Source organism: Pygocentrus nattereri, chromosome 8, assembly GCF_015220715.1.
Source record: "Pygocentrus nattereri isolate fPygNat1 chromosome 8, fPygNat1.pri, whole genome shotgun sequence".
Taxonomy (NCBI): Eukaryota; Metazoa; Chordata; class Actinopteri; order Characiformes; family Serrasalmidae; genus Pygocentrus; species Pygocentrus nattereri.
This window is the reverse complement of record NC_051218.1, coordinates 12,944,194-12,960,022: the sequence shown is the minus strand read 5'-3', so window position 1 is coordinate 12,960,022 and position 15,829 is coordinate 12,944,194. Positions and strand designations below refer to the sequence as shown.

The 15,829-nt window shown below is 41.5% G+C and overlaps 1 protein-coding gene across 1 annotated transcript in view; it reads left to right on the top strand.

The window, feature by feature from the left end:
- The first annotated feature begins 3,199 nt into the window (after nucleotides 1-3,199).
- The window catches only part of slit3 (slit homolog 3 (Drosophila)), a 221,940-nt gene continuing 209,310 nt past the window's right edge, over nucleotides 3,200-15,829 (top strand). The window contains exon 1 of the mRNA XM_017690095.2: nucleotides 3,200-3,929. Coding sequence (XP_017545584.1) covers nucleotides 3,736-3,929 — 194 coding nt within the window. The 5' untranslated portion in view covers nucleotides 3,200-3,735. The remainder of the gene's footprint in view (nucleotides 3,930-15,829) is intronic.

Genomic DNA, 15,829 nt, shown 5'->3' with positions numbered 1-15,829 from the left:
TAGAATTTTATAATCAATGCAAAATTTAACTGGTAGCCAGTGCAGGGCTGATAAAACTGGACTAATATGGTCAAACTTCCTACTTCTTGTGAGGACTCTGGCTGCAGCGTTCTGGACTAGCTGAAGCTTGTTAAGGCTTTTGCTGTGACATCCAGACAGCAGGGCATTACAATAATCTAGCCTTGAAGTGATAAATGCATGAACTAGCTTTTCTGCATCCTGTAGAGATAATGAATTTCTTAATTTAGCGATATTGCGGAGATGCAGGAAAGCTGTTCTAGTGATATTAGATATATGTGTGTCGAAAGAGAGATCAGCGTCTATCATGACACCAAGATTTACTTTTGTTCACATCTTGGCTCTTTATTTTAGCCCAAATATCATATGAAAAAGGAAGAGTGGCCCCATAACACACTCCCTGTGTTAATAGATGCTGGGTGTTGTAAAGGTTCCACTGCAGTTCTGTTGGTAGTATTTTTTACAGTAATTTTTACTGAAGATATTATTTGCCCAGGCTGCTTTAACGTGTATTTCAGTTATATTTTTCCTCACTGAAATTATATTTTTACTCGAGTTTGGATTTAGTTAATCCTCTTCTGGTGTGGATGTTCTAGCATGTTCTGTCTGGGGACCACTTCTTCTTTACTCCTGACAGCAGCAGAAGAACAGAGACAACTAAATTGTTCAGGCTATAATGAAGACACATCTTTATTGAGCACAGGAACTTTCTGGGCTGTGCTATGGCTCGATCGTGTCTGAGAGTGTGGCACGGCTGTTCAGAGGTCAGGCCTGGCTGCTGGATCTGACACATGTAGAGCAGCGCCCCTTCTGGCATGCTCATTCTCCACACCGTGGCACAGGTGGAGCCGGGCATTCCTCACTCCTGACGTGAACAAGTGAAAGGAATAAAAGCGCTCAGTGAAGCCAGCACATCGGCCTTATTGACACCCACTCTGAATTTATGAGGCTGCGGCCATGTGTGTGGGTTAGAGAAACCGTGAAGCACATGGTTCGCAGCTTAGCCTGACTCTTCTACCGGCAGCTTTTAAAGACAACAGCTTACTGCGGGGAAGAGTGGCTGGAGCTTCCAGATGGAGCTATAGCTTCCAGAGAGAGAGAGAGAGAGAGAGAGAGAGATCTTAAGAAAAATAGAAAGACTGAAGGAGAGAGACACTGAAAGAAAAGAGAAAGAAAGAAAGAGACTGAAAGAGGGAGAGCACTGGACTGAGAGAAAGACTGAAGGAGAGATAGAGAGAGACTAAAGGAGAAAGAGAGAGAAAGAGGGAGACTAGGGGGAGCAGTGAAACAGAACAAGAAACTGATGGGTGAGGAAAGAGAGGGCAAAAGACTGAAGGGGGAGATAAAGAAAGAGAGTAATGTGGGAGAAATGGGAGAGAAAAAAGTTGCAAAGATTCAAAGAGGGAGACGCCGAGAGAGAGAGAGAGTAGGGAGAGAGGGGAGGCTTAAGAACAAAAAATAGAGAGACACTGAAAAAGGAGAAAGAAAGCCACTGAAAGAGGTACAGAGAGTAAGATATTAAAAAAGGAGAAAGACTGAAGGAGAGATAGACAGAGGGAGAGAGAGAAAGAGAGAGCAACAGATTGAAGGAGAGATGGGGCAAAATATTCAAGGAGAGAAAGAAAGACACTTAAGTAAAAGGCCGAAGGAGAGAGGGTAAAAGAAAGAAGAAAACAAGAGAGACTGAAGGAGGGAGAGAACGACTAAAGGAGAGAGAGACAGAGGGAGAGAGACCAAGAAAGAATAGGATAGAGAGAGAAAAGAGAGGGCGTCAGACTGAGGGAGAGATGGCAAAAGATTCAAGGAGAGAAAGAGAGAAAGACTTAAGAAAAAGTGAGAGGCTGAATGAGAGAGACACATTGAAAGAAATGAGAAAGAAAGAGAGACTGAAGGAGAGAGACAGCAGGAGATTGAAGAAAAAAGGAAAAAACAGAAGGGCTGAGGGGGGGAGAGAGAGAGAGAGAGAGAGAGAGAGAGAGAGAGAGAGAGAGAGAGAGAGAGAACAGGAAAGTGCTGAAGGTCCAAACTGTGCTTGTATTTGTTTGCTTCTATAGAGATAATGTAAGTGAATTAGTCTGGCCGACGCTGCTGATTCGGTCTGTCTAGAGTGTTTAGCATGTCTCTCCTGTGAGAGCTGTGCAGGGGAGAGATGGCCACTGTCTAATGAAACCATTTCCATCCAGTCAGTCTCCTCTGAGCTTCTGCGTTAAATCAGCCAGTTTCTTCTACTTCCTTTTTTCATTATCAGTTCTCCATCACACTGAATTAATCTGTGAGAACATTGAAGATTTTCTAAAGACTAAAAACTTCCATCCACTGTGTTTGAGAACATCTGCCACATGTAAATGATAGAGACATGTACTTTGTTGGCTGTGCAGAGTATCACATTATCAGTTTATCATGTGCTTATCTTTGTATCAGTCTCAAAATTGCTTGTTTACTTTCTCACCAGACGGGGGCACTACAACTGCAAAATGCAGCCCACCGGGGAAAATGAGTGGACAGGGGGCAGAGAGAGGACTCAATCACTACAAAAGAACTTGAATAACTGTTTATGGTCGAAAACAAAAAGGGATTCGTCTTATTTATTATGACACGTATTATGGGCTCACGTGAAGAAAGCAGCCTGTTTATTAAATGTGCTTATTAACATGGGAAATTAAAGCGAAAAGATGGCCCTCATATGAAGAAAATAAGCTCATTATGGAGAAATAAGGATCCACAAGGAGTCATACAGGCAGTATGATCATTCCCAACATTTTCCTCTTATATGTGCCCAGAATTTGGCTAATAAACGAAACGTGCTCTCTTTCGAGCTCAAGCTATCAGATATTTCTCATGCACTGAATTCCTTTCATTCGTATTTCCACATAAGCAGGTCCATTACGTCAAAAATCGTGCGGCCAAACAAGCAGATCAAGTGTGTTTGTACATTTTATTGATATAGAATTTGAATTAAGCAAATGCAGCGCATCACATTTCACTGTATCTGAGTCTCTGATTAGTTAAAAAAAACAGGATGTATCCAGAAAAGCACCAACTCCAACCATCCCAAACTTCTCAGCGCCTCGGAGAAAATGTGGGTGAATGACATCAGCAGAGCAGTGAGCCAGTAAGAGTGTGGCTCCGGGTTTGGGGGGCTGGAAACTCGCTGGAGAACTTCTTGCCTGAAAGCCCCGCAAAGCGCTGCAACTTTTGGACTCGTGTTCTTCTGCTGAACTTCTACAAACGAGGAGGATTTCTGAGAGAACCGAGCAGAAGGACTGTGAGGAGGACGAGCGGAGCTCTGTCAGGACGGGCGCTTTCTTTCTTTTTCCTTTTGGTCTTTTTGAGGAAACTTTTTCGGCTGAAAAAAGGACACCGGGAGTATCAGGAGAGCCTTTATGAGAGAATTCTCAGTGATGTGCACATGGACATTTACGCACGCGCCTGTTGGGTTGGTCCGGTACGGACGCGGCTGAATGGAAGTTTAACTTTGGATGACTTTGGCTTTGAACATTTTCAACAGGAGTTTGTCAAGTTGACGCCGCACGTCGCGCGCGCCCGGCTCTGAGAGGCTCCAGCTGGACACTCAAACTGCGCGTGGCGCTTCTCTGGCTTAAAACGAGCGGAGGATATATTTTACAGCTGAGAGGAATTTCCTCCTTTGTTCCCAGTCTTTTTTTGTTTGTTTGTTTGTTTGTTGACCCGCGAGCCCGTTTGCGTGTTGCGGATAGGATGCGAGCGCGCGCGCAGCAGAAGCGCTGGCCGGCCGGTGGCAGAGTGCTCGCGCTGCTCTGCGCGCTGCTGCTAACCGTCGCAGCCGTGCGCGGCTGCCCGGCCAAGTGCAGCTGCTCGGGATCGCACGTGGAGTGCCAGCAGCAGGGCTTCCGGTCAGTACCGAGAGGAATCCCGAGGAACGCGGAGCGGCTGTGAGTATTCCAGGATGGATTGGTGTTCATAGTGAGCGCGTGCGGTGACAAACACTAGCTCTGGCACGAGCTGCCTGCATGCGTTGTTGTTGACTGCTGGACAGGCAATTGATTGGCACAGAGGGTCAGCAAACTGAGGCTAGAAAGGTAGTCTCCAATAGTAATAGCAGACCGCTCTCTGTTACATGTAGCTTGTAATGTGTGATGTAAGCAGTAACACTTGCTGAATACATACAGAACATACAGAATAATTTAAATGGTTCTTTGCATGGTGAAATGGTTCTACATTGGTGGAGAATGTGTCGTACATGGTTCTATACAGAACCTTTCAGTAAAAGGCTCCATACAGCACCAAAAAGGGTTCTTCTATTGTTACATCAAACTTGCATCCTCTTCTGAAGCCCTGCTAGAACTTGCAAACGTGTAGATTCAAACTCATCTCTGCTTTTTGCTCTGTCACAGTCAAATCAAGCAAGCACCCCTGAGTTTACGCTTCTGCTGCAAGGAGCATCAGCACTGACGTTTCAGAGCCGTGAACCAGACAGGTTCCTCTGCTTTCTCTGATGTTAGGAACATGTCACGGCTGAATTATGCATTGTTCAAAAAGTAGGCTGCTCGTATTTGCTGAATGCTGAGTGTCTTCAGGTGTGCATTCATTTGAATTTCTTGGGTTTAGATCCAGCATATCAGTTACCGCACAGCTTTGAGTGATTGTGTTAACTGGTGTAGGAAATAGAGGCATGCACTCATTAGGATGATTAATGGAGGTGTAGGGTGTGTGTGTGTACCTTGGCGCCTTGGGTAGGGGAACTAACTGTAAGCGCGTTTAGGGGCACACGCTCTGGCAGCACACAGGATTTCATTCGTTTTCTTCTCACAAGCCACAGGGCTGGTGTGTGTTTGAGAAATGTTTGGTTTCTGGGTTAAAAATATGCTCGGCCACAGTGCCACCTACGCATGGACGTGTAAGGCAACCCATAACATGCCATGAGTAACCAACTCAAGGAGCAGTGGGTTACCATATGGCTTAGATAGAACAACGGAGATCGGCTGTTTGCTCTGGTTGTGGCAGGACAGCAAAAATGCACAGGCGTTGGCTGGAGGGTTATTTGACCCTCACAACCTTTCTAACCGAGAGCTTTTCTTGGGGAAGAGTGTGCTTTTAGGTGAGCCATTAATACCCTGCAAAAAATACTCTTTGTCTGAAGTTGATTTAATTATGCCACACATTTCCATTCAAATAGACCTAAGCTGGACTTTCCCAGAGGAAATTTTACATCTTTCTGATATGTAGGTCTTCAATATCTTTGGAGACTTCATGGTTCCTTAGGAGAAGTATTATTAGATAAAAAGTAGATGTGAGATGCTTCTAGCCCAAATTAAAAGGGTGTAATAGTTACTCAAAGCATCAAAACTGAGACATGTTGGATGAGAAACAGTCTGTAGTTCAGATACAGATAAACATGAATGCTATTATGTTGGCAAATCTAAGCACAGTGTGTGACTTTAATGAGATATGAACTGCAGCAGGAGGCTTAAAAGTCTCCTTTGTCTTTCCATCTGATCTCTTTGTCATTTAGACGAACACTAAAAACACTACAGCAACTTTTTTGATTTTTCTTTCTTATGGGCAGTCACTTCAACAAACAATTAAAGTTCAGTTTATAAGTTCATTTTGGACACTCTGTGTTTTTTTCAGCGTGCTGTCCCAGATTTGCCCCTCTGTAAAGATCCATAGCTGTTGAAGAACAGCAATTCTTGCTCATTCTTAGCTGAGTATTTCATCATTGACTGTGTAGGCAAATAAATGATGCGGGATTAAGCAAGCTTGTCACCAGAACGAAGCCGTAATTCCTTCAGTAACGCATGTTTTCATGACCAGTTAAAGTTCAGGTGCTGCTGGCCCTGTGTCTCTGGGGTGCGCTTAACACACTGCCACTGTTCTCATAACACCCCGGAGTGTTGATTTAAGTGTAATGGGCGCAACGCCACCCCATGCAAGGCTTTCGTCCTGCCAGTTTGAAACTGAAGTCACCACAAAAACAATGAACGAAGGAGACTGTTTGACTCACAAACTGGAAATATCACATTGTATAATTACATTTTGTATTGAGATAACAAGATCCATTATTCTTGGCTCTGCTCTCTTTGACTGATAGGAATAATAAGACATAATTAAATCCCTACATTTTTGAGTGACATATCCCTCCTAATAAATGAGTATTCGCTGTAAATTCTTCTCTCTCCTTGACAGCTTGTATGATTTTTCACTCATTTGTTAGTTCTCACTCTTAAATACACAATACACACACACACTCTCTGTCACTTTCACACTTTCACACACTCTTTTGCACATGCACGCACTCTCACACACGCTTAAACTCTCAGCTCTGGCTTGGGCACTCTGAAGCTTTAACAGCGCCTTCTCTCCAGCAGAGTTTTCGCAGTGGCCGGCTAGTCTTGCACTTCACACTTCAGGAACAATGTGGCACATTATGGCTGGTGTAGCACACTCTGTCTCTTGAAGAGAGGAAGAGAGGGAGAGAAATAATGGCAGCATTTTCTACCCCCTGTACTCCCTGTCTGCCTCAATTAAGCAACATTGGAATATGCAAGATCTGCATAAATTCTTAAGTACTGTTTAGACTGGCCTAGGGGTTCTGTCATGTAATTTGTAAAGCATTTGATTGACAGATTTGTAAAGGTCAAAATACATGTGTGAATTTTCCAAATGATCATAGACAGTCTGGATTGAATTTGTTATAACCCATATAGAGTCAGACTCAATAACAATAACTACACGGAGCAAAAGCATGGCAACTTGCAGGTTTTACTAAGGTTTTTCCCTTAGTATGAGGCTAATTTGAATTGTCCTTCTATTACACAGGGAGCTCTGAACAGCCAATAACAAAAAGCCATTCAGTCTGGAATTGGTACTGTTTGACTTCACATACAAAATTGAACATTTGCACTTGAATAACATCTCCTAATCACTTAAATTATACACTACAAGAATAATATTTTTGGAAGTGTCAATATCTTGTCTGTAGCTAATATATCTATATTTCTTATAATAAGATTATTGTATAATTATGATAAGGTCACCGAATCTATTTCTAGACATTTTTACAGATTTTAAGTAGTGAAATTCAAGTGAAATGATCTTATTCTACTGGCAGATAGTTTTGCTTATTTCAGGAAGTAATGCTTGAAGGTAGTAAACTGATCTGTCAGTTCACCTGATATGATTACTTAAAAAAAGCTCAATTTTGCAACTGATTCAATAACCCAATAAAATTAGATATTACATGTATTTTATGCATTGAAGACTTTTCACTACCTGAAATATAGTTTTTTGCAGTGTAGTATCGCCCCAGGTAAAACTAATCCAGGTTCCTTAGAGGCCAGGGAAAGCCATACTCATGCTCATGCTCATGTACAGCCTTAAATGGGCACCTGTTTGCTCACTGTCTCAGGTGTCTGGGCTGTTTTGGTTATGAGTAAGCACAGCGGAGGGCCAGTCAGCATGTGTGTTTGTTGTGTTGGGGTTTGAGCTAACACTCAGCGGGTCTGGAGGTTGGTTTGCGGTCTCCGGTGCCCTGCTGACCTTTATAAGCATAAGAGCAGCACATGTGAAATTTGGGTGAATGTCTGCAGAGCTGGCTGCCAGGCAGTTTGCTGCTGGGCACAAGCTTCAGGGAAACATCAGCCACCCAACCTCTGTAAAAGTGCAAAAAATAAAACTTTTACATGAATGGAAAACATTTAAGGTGCTTAGTTTAGCTTAGCCAGCACTTCAAAGCCCAGCTCTGGCAGAGAGGGCCATATGCCTTAAGCTTAGGGAAAGGATAGCGGTGAGTCCAAGTCATGAACGTCCTAGATGGGGTCCCACCAAAAAGTAGGGCCACCGACATCTGTTCAGCTTCCAAGTGTGTGTCATGCTTTAAAGCAAGGCTAGAAAGGAGTCCTTTCACGTTTACAAGCTTTTGTCACCAAAGTAACACATCAAGGATCCTCGTTTGGACAAAAATACCAAAAGTGTTTTTTCAACATTATAATATGGTAAACGATTCAACACTCTAGCTGTCAATAGTTTATTTAAATAGGCTAATAAAAAAATGACAAAGTATTACGATTATAGGTGAGTTTTATTTAGTAATGTGAGCATTTTGTATTTTATTTTCAACACATTATTATAAATGTTATGCAATATTGCATGTCCTTGCCTTTATGTTGAATGAGGCCATGCTTAAATTTCTGAGAAATTTGATTTATGTGAAGAGTATTATACAGCTAAAAAGATTCCATTTGAAACAACAATTTGAATATTTTTTTTAGTCTAGTATTCATTGGCCATTAAAACTATGATAAATATTTAAAACTTTTGCTATACCATCACTTGGGTGTCAAGCATTGTGACACTACACTTGGTATTGTTATCAAAGCCAAATTCTGATATCGTGACAACCCATGCCGTTTATTGTGTGGCGTAGTTTGGGCTGAGAGCAACAGGAAGTGATAGTGTTTATTCAGATCTCACACATATGAATAAATCTTTGCATGTTTCATGCCTTTGTCCCTGTGATGTAAACAGAATCGGCAGCCCAAACACTGGGTTGCAGTTAGCAACCCGGTAAACATAAGGAACAAGCCAGAACTCCTTATTAATCAAATGGGATTGCCACGCCTGTGGTGTTTGCATCCTGAAAGTAACTGTCCCTTTGGATCCAGGAGTCGGCCTTTTTGAGCTTAGATGAGATTTACATGAGCCACCCGTTGAACCAGGAGCTGGCCTGGTTTTAAACAAGCCTCCCGCTGAATAAACAGAAGCTGTGGAGGTCTGGCGGAGCAGCTATTCTTAAATATGGTCAGGACACTCAGGATTTATTTTGCTTCTGCTGTCCCCCCTGCAATGACGTCCATAGAGGTATGCCGCTCCTGGCGGCCTTTATTGGTTCCTGTTGGTGTCTCTTGGTTTTGCACTTGGCTGTGTCAGTGCTCCACGGGTGCTGTGTTATGGATGGGTCCTGTGTGGCCTGGCTGTCATGTTGACTTTAGCAGAGAAGCATCGGAAATGCCCATGTCACCTCTCAGCCGCTCGCTCCTGTTGTAATTTAAGAAGTCATACACTGTGTGAGAGCAAACACTGAGCCGCCTGAGCTATCAGCTGCCAGCGCTTTGAAAATAAACGATCTTGAGAGCAAACAGACACAAAGGAAATATGAAATAATTCATTTTTGTCTGCTCTGCTTAGCGTGAAGTGAGCGTCCTTCGGCCCGGGAATGCATCCAGACGGCACGGTAATGAAAATATTTACTAAACAAAAGCCTCCCTGAGACAGACCCCACCAGCTCTGCCCAGAAACAGAGAAGAGCAGCATGGCCTTCTACTGGCACCTTCACTCTCTCCCTATCCATCTGCCAAAGGCTCTGATGACGTTGCTGCTTTTGTCTTTAGACTCACTTAAGCTCTGATCTGTCATAGCGGTGATTTATAGGGAGTCCTGCACTCCGAGCATTTCTCAGAAATGCTGAGAGTAGTCATCAGAAACTGAATTGAGCAAACAGTTGTGTATTACTCAATGTTCAGATTTGGTTTGGGTTCAAATGTAAGAATTGCATACAAAGTTGCAGTCAGTTCATAGATAACTCTGCATGACTTCATTCAAACACTGGTGCTGGTATTTTACATTACCCATCAAAAGTTCAGGGACACAGTGTTTCAAAATATTTTAAACTAATAAGCCTATTGTCTGTCTTGGTTTGCAGTAACAATATATTTAATAGCAGTTACATCCTACCATTTTTTCCTTACAATGGTAAAACTGAAGGAATAGCTAACAAAGCCCTTCCTCTGGAACAGTCCTTCATCTCATGTTTAATCCACTGCAAAATATACCCAAAGAATGAACTAATAGCTGTTTCGTGTTCACAAAACCTTTGTGGTACACATCCAGTACTAGATTTTGGCAGAAAATGCTGACCCAGATATCAGCAGGAGAAAAAGAACGCAATAAATCCAGTCCTGTAACAAATCTGTTACTTAAACTGTGTGATTTGATGTAAGTTGTGTAGTTGTGTAGCCTTTTATATTGTCATCTTAAGCACCCTAGGCAAATTTTGAGTGTCTATTTTTAGTATTTTGGTCTATTTTGATTACAATTACACAGTATTTACATGAGACAATCACACATGCCTTTTTATTCTGAGCGACCCTAGATATGATAGTTTGATATCATACTTAGTAAGTATGTATGAAGTAACTTCAGATTTTTTTTATTTATTCCTTTTTTTCTGAAAATACCTGTTCAGAAATTGTTAGACTACAGTGTCTGTGAGCTGAAAAGGCACGAATTTAGGTGGTGGTTCATTCTATGGCTTATTATTATGAAAGGTTTTTTTAATAGTTTAGAGCAAGTTGGGCGTTTTTTCTCCTCTTGGATCCATGATTAGTGGTATAACTCTCACAGCCACAAGGCAGGCCTTAAAATAGTTTCCTCAGACCCAAGATAAATACTTTTGAAATGATTTTTATTATTTATATTGACATGGATATTTACTATCAACTGTTTATAATACTTGAAGTAACTGGAAATTGAAGTTGATTATTAGTTTCTTTATTATTATTTCAATTAATTATTGTTGGTTTAGTAAATGTTATTATGATCTGTTGGATTGGAACAGACCCAGTCTTACTGGAACACAGCCTGCTGTTACCTAAGTGAAGTGCCTCTATTAAAATAGCTCTATTTAAAACGTAATAGTTTTTAAATAAAAATATTGGATCCATTTGAGTTCTGACTAGTGCTCAAGAGTTTAAATATCAGTATCTATATCATGAAAGAAAAGGTAGTATCATGCCATCTCTACTTTCCAAGTATTGTTTCTTACTTAATTGAAAAGTAACACTGAAATTGAAACATTGTCTGAGAAATTTCATAAGAAAGGCAAAGTTTTCCCATTGTATGTCTCATTGTACATTGTTCAGGTGATACTGCACATCATAGTATAAGGAAAACTGAAACCCAAACCAAACACTGGTACTGCCAGTGCAGACACATCATTGATGCAGTGTAGGACAGAGAGGTTGGCAGCAGACTCTTCAGGCCTGCATGTGTCTAACAGGGATGTGTGGTGACCACATGGCAGTCGGCTCCTGGCTCCAAGGAGATGAAAGACAAGCAGACAATCTTTTATTCCTCTGACGTGAACATGGTGGGGCAACAAAGTGCTCCATTTGATCTTGCACAAGTGCAAACAAAAGCTCAATGCCTTCCAGTGAACTAACAGGGGCCATAAGGTAGTGTGTGCTGGGAAATCTGCGGTAGGGACAGCACAGTGGGCCATGTTCCATTGTGGAACGTAGCAAAATATCTGATATGAGTCATATAAAAACACAGCAGCACACACCCTACGTAACCCCACAGCTCCTGTGTCCACTTTGTGATTGTTTTCTTAATGATCCCTGGCACTGTTATGCCTCGTGGAATCAGCCCAGTGAAGGAGATGTGGATTAATTGATACTGTCGTTCAGCAGGGCTGTAGTAGACAGTGGAAATTACAGTATCCAAGCACTGATAATTACAGCAGCGAAACTTGTTAATCTAAATGCAAAGGCAGACATGTTTTCCTAGCACTTATGCTCGCACTTGTAATTAATCAGTGGAGATGATAATTTCACTACCTGTTCATTTTAGGATGACTCACCTCAGCAGCATGTGTTCAGAATGCTAATACATGGTGGAGGAAAGCTTAGGCTCAACAAATTGGCACAATTTTGCTGTGCAAGGGGATGATTCAGTAGTTCGAATGATAATATGGTGTTATACATGTCCCCTCAGTAACATACAAGCAATTCAACTGATGTACCGGCAACAACTTAAAAATGTTTTTTAAACTCACAAGACATGCACTACAATCAAGTGAATGATAAACCTTTATGGCCTAATGAAAGCTAGGGATGTGGGTTCTGGCAAATTTTGGTATGGGAGTATCTGTAAGAGACATGCCCAGTTAGCAGCAAGGAGAGAAAACCAAGGACTAAAATAATTGTTGAAAAATATGTCTACAATTTGCATTGCATAGCACTGTGGGCTCACATTTTTAGATGGCACTGCCGCTGCTAGGAGGCTAAAATTAGAAAGCATGTTTTATTCTTAAAACTAGCCCAGAGAAATGCATGGGATTTGATGAGTAACTGCCTCTCCAGATGAGCTAATGAGCTAGCACTACAGCTAGTACAACACTGGATGCTAATAAGGACTCATCATCTTCCCCTTAAGGTATTAGGTCCTTAGTGGATGATGTATCAACATTAGTTTGTCAGAGAAATACATTTTCACTGGACCTGGACCTGGCTAACTTGAGGTAAAGTAGTTAGCCTAGTTAGCAAACACGCCATACCAGAGCTGGATGCAGCTACATTTTCCAGTCACATCCTTAACAACACATCCTCACCACTCTGCTCACATTAAGGCACTCTCATTTTAAAGTACCAAAGCGTAATATAAACATGTACATGTGACAGACCAAAGCAGTCCCGTTTACATATAAAATTGCTAAATTAGCATGTTTATTGAAATGCAGCACAAAAACAAACTGAGTAGTAATTTCAGTACTGAAATACTGGCTCTTCGAACAGTTAGCCAAGTGCTCAAGTACCTGGACACATCCTCAACACTAACTGAAGACAAAAGGACATTTCGTTGCAAAGTTTACAAAACTTTTGTATATTGCCTTTAGAATTGATGCCGTATTCAGAATCAATGAACTGTTGCTTTCCTATCAAATATGTTATGCTTGTTGAGTTTACTCAGCAATACTTATATAGTCTTGAATCAATTTAGAAGCCTTAAAGATACAAAAGGTAATTTTTTTTTTAAGTTAGGCAGTGGAATAGAAAAGACCAGACCAAATAAAATTCCTAAAATGATTTGAATGAACTCAACTGTTCATGTTTTACAGCGTGGTTAGGTTGCATCTTGCCAGCATGTGAATATTCCAGAGATGAAATCCACCCGTCAGAGCAGTCCAAGCCCAAGCTCAAGACGAGGAACTCAATTAAGATTCCGAACAGCGTTCCAAAGCTTTGCAGAGGAAATGGAGCATACCTATCTGCTTTTGCGGACCAGACGAATTGGCTTTAAAGAAAATAACAGGAGATTAGGACAGGAAATGCATTGTGAAGCGAAACGTCGTATGCAGAACGACGAGGCCTCTTTATGTGTTTTCAGAAACATTCTTCTCCCATGACTTCGAGGGTTTAGCGGACCTCATGAACTAATCACCTGCCGCGTCACTATTGCAACAGCGAGCTTTGTGATGCAGTCAAAATAGCCTCCAGCACATTGCAGGGCAGCTTCTTTTTGTATAGATCTGCTCTGAAGCACTCCTGTGAGATTTAAAGCAGACTTTAGCCTTGCCATGTGCAGACCTGTGATGTCTTGGAGCGGGTGGGCCGGTTAAATGCCCCCTGTGTGTGGGTGTGAGGCCCGGGGGGATGCATTGTTAAAGCGGAGCACCTGCCGTTTGGATTGTCACTTTATCCCTGCAAGAAATTAACACAAACAATGACCAGCGGGTAGGGGGCTAGGAGGGTGGTGGTTGGGGGGGGGGGGGGGGGGGCTGCTCGATCTGTGACCTCCACCTTGTCAGTGTGACCGCAGGCTTAATTGAGTTTCAGAGGCAACATTTCTCACTTAACTCCCTGAGCTGTTAGCACATACTGGAGCATAGTGGCAGGAAGAAAGATGGCCGGATTAAAGGAAAGGTGGAGAGGGCAGAGCGGAAAAGGATGTAGGAAAGACAGAGTAAGTATGATCACTTTTAACTCTAGTGAGAGGAGGAAAAAAGGCAAGACAGATGCTGAGAGATTAATGATATAGGTCAAAAAATATTTCTGTGGTGTTTTTGTTCTCGTTTTTTTTTTTTCAATGGCAAATAACATGTAACAGTTCCTTCACTGATTGTCATGGAAACAAAACACAAATAAATAATTTAAGGTTAACTTAAGGTTAACAGGTGCGATCAGAGTTCATGTGAGAAAGGAGTAAAACATGAATGAGAAAAGATTTCACAACGGGCCCTGAGTAATTTCTCTATTTATCATTACAAAAACGATTGTCCAGTGTGTTTCTGCTAGGTCACTCAGCTCATCAAGCAGAAATTTGCTGGTCGTTCCAGAAACTGGGCTGAAGGGTGGAGAGCTTTCAGTTACCATAGTAGCGGGAAATGATTCCATGTAGCACCAAAAAAGAGCTTTTCTTACAATCTTGACATCATAATAATAATAGCACAACCTTTTTGGTGCTATATAGAACCGTTTTTCATGATGCTATATAGAACCATTTCAAAAAGGTCCTATGTAGAACCATATACAGCACAAGAATCATTTCACCCTGCAAAGAACCATTTAAGCATAATATGGTTCTACTTTGAGCTCATGGTTCTGTATAAAACGATTGGCTTTACTAAAGAACCCTTGAAAAAACCCTTTGGTAAGTGTGTAGAAGTAAAGCTATAAAACTGCAGAGTTCTGAAACTTTTGTCAGCTAAGGAACATCCACTTTGGTTATCACTGCACTGCGTGATGGGGGAGAAGGAGGCCAATCATAAATAACAGGCCTCACCCAGAGAGCGGAGGCCAGCTATGCTGTTTTGGACTCCAGGCCACAGATGGCTATGAACGAACTCGCGATCCTCCGAAGATATGCCCAACTTTTAAGTGCCTTTGTACTTTAACTTAATTTCAATTTCCAGTCTACCAGAGCTTAATTTGTTTAGTCTTTTACTTTATTGGCAGTTTTTATTGTCTGTTTATAGGCTTGTGTTTTTCATAGCTTGTCTTGATTTTCCTGTAACGTGGAGTGGATTTTTTTTGTCATTATATAAGTACAACAGTATTTTGGTTTGCAGTAGAATATCTATTTTTCATGTATGCTGCTTAGCGTTAATCAGTAATGCAGAACATTAATCATACTAGCTAAGCTCAAGAGATCTAATAGCTAATCCTAGAGCAAACGCAATGATATAGACTGAATAAAAGACATACTACCACAGCCAAAATAAGGACAGGGCATGTATTAATGTGGTATAGAAGTGAAGCTGTAGAACTGAGCTTAGTACTACAGATTACAGAATTTATTGTGGCCCTTCAAGTTTTTTCAAGCATAGCATTATAATTGTTAACAGTTAATAATGCATATGCCTTGCATGTTAAAGCCCAGATTGAAAGAAGCATAGATTTAAGCCAGCAAAAGTACAATAGGAGTGATAGTTGTATAAGAGCAAAGAAAGCATATGAAAGAGCAAGAGCATATGTGGCTGTCATTTCAGTGCCTCTCCGCTATAATATGTCTACAATATGGCTCATATTAGTGCTCCTGATGTGCGTTTTGTGGTGCGGGGGAAGTCTTTTGAAATTCAATACGTCCTTAAATCAGATTTATAAATGTTTATGTATGTTATGAGAAACACACTCGCTGGAGGTAGGCTTGTGTGTGCGTGTGTATATGTGTGTGTTCTGGAGTTCTCATTCTATCAGTGTGGAATACAGTAACACCAGTAAACAGTGTCTAGAGGAAGTTAGTTAGTGTGTATTGGCATATACACACATTATCTGCAGAGTATACATTTGTAGAGTCCGTGTGTACAGGGTAACAGCCTGGAAACAAGATAACTGATGGAGTCCTGTGGTACATCGCTCAGTTTGGTATAATGTAGCTGTTCAGATGCGTTGGGAATGGTTTTCCCAAACAGAGCTGTCTCTGTGCAATCTGTCTCTCTTATGCTGGAGGCATGCTTTGTGTTTAGCCTCATATGCTGCGCTGTTGCAGTAATGCACGCTACTGGGCCTTCTGTAATCCCCGAACAAAGACAGTAAAGTCAAATTTTGAGCAATCT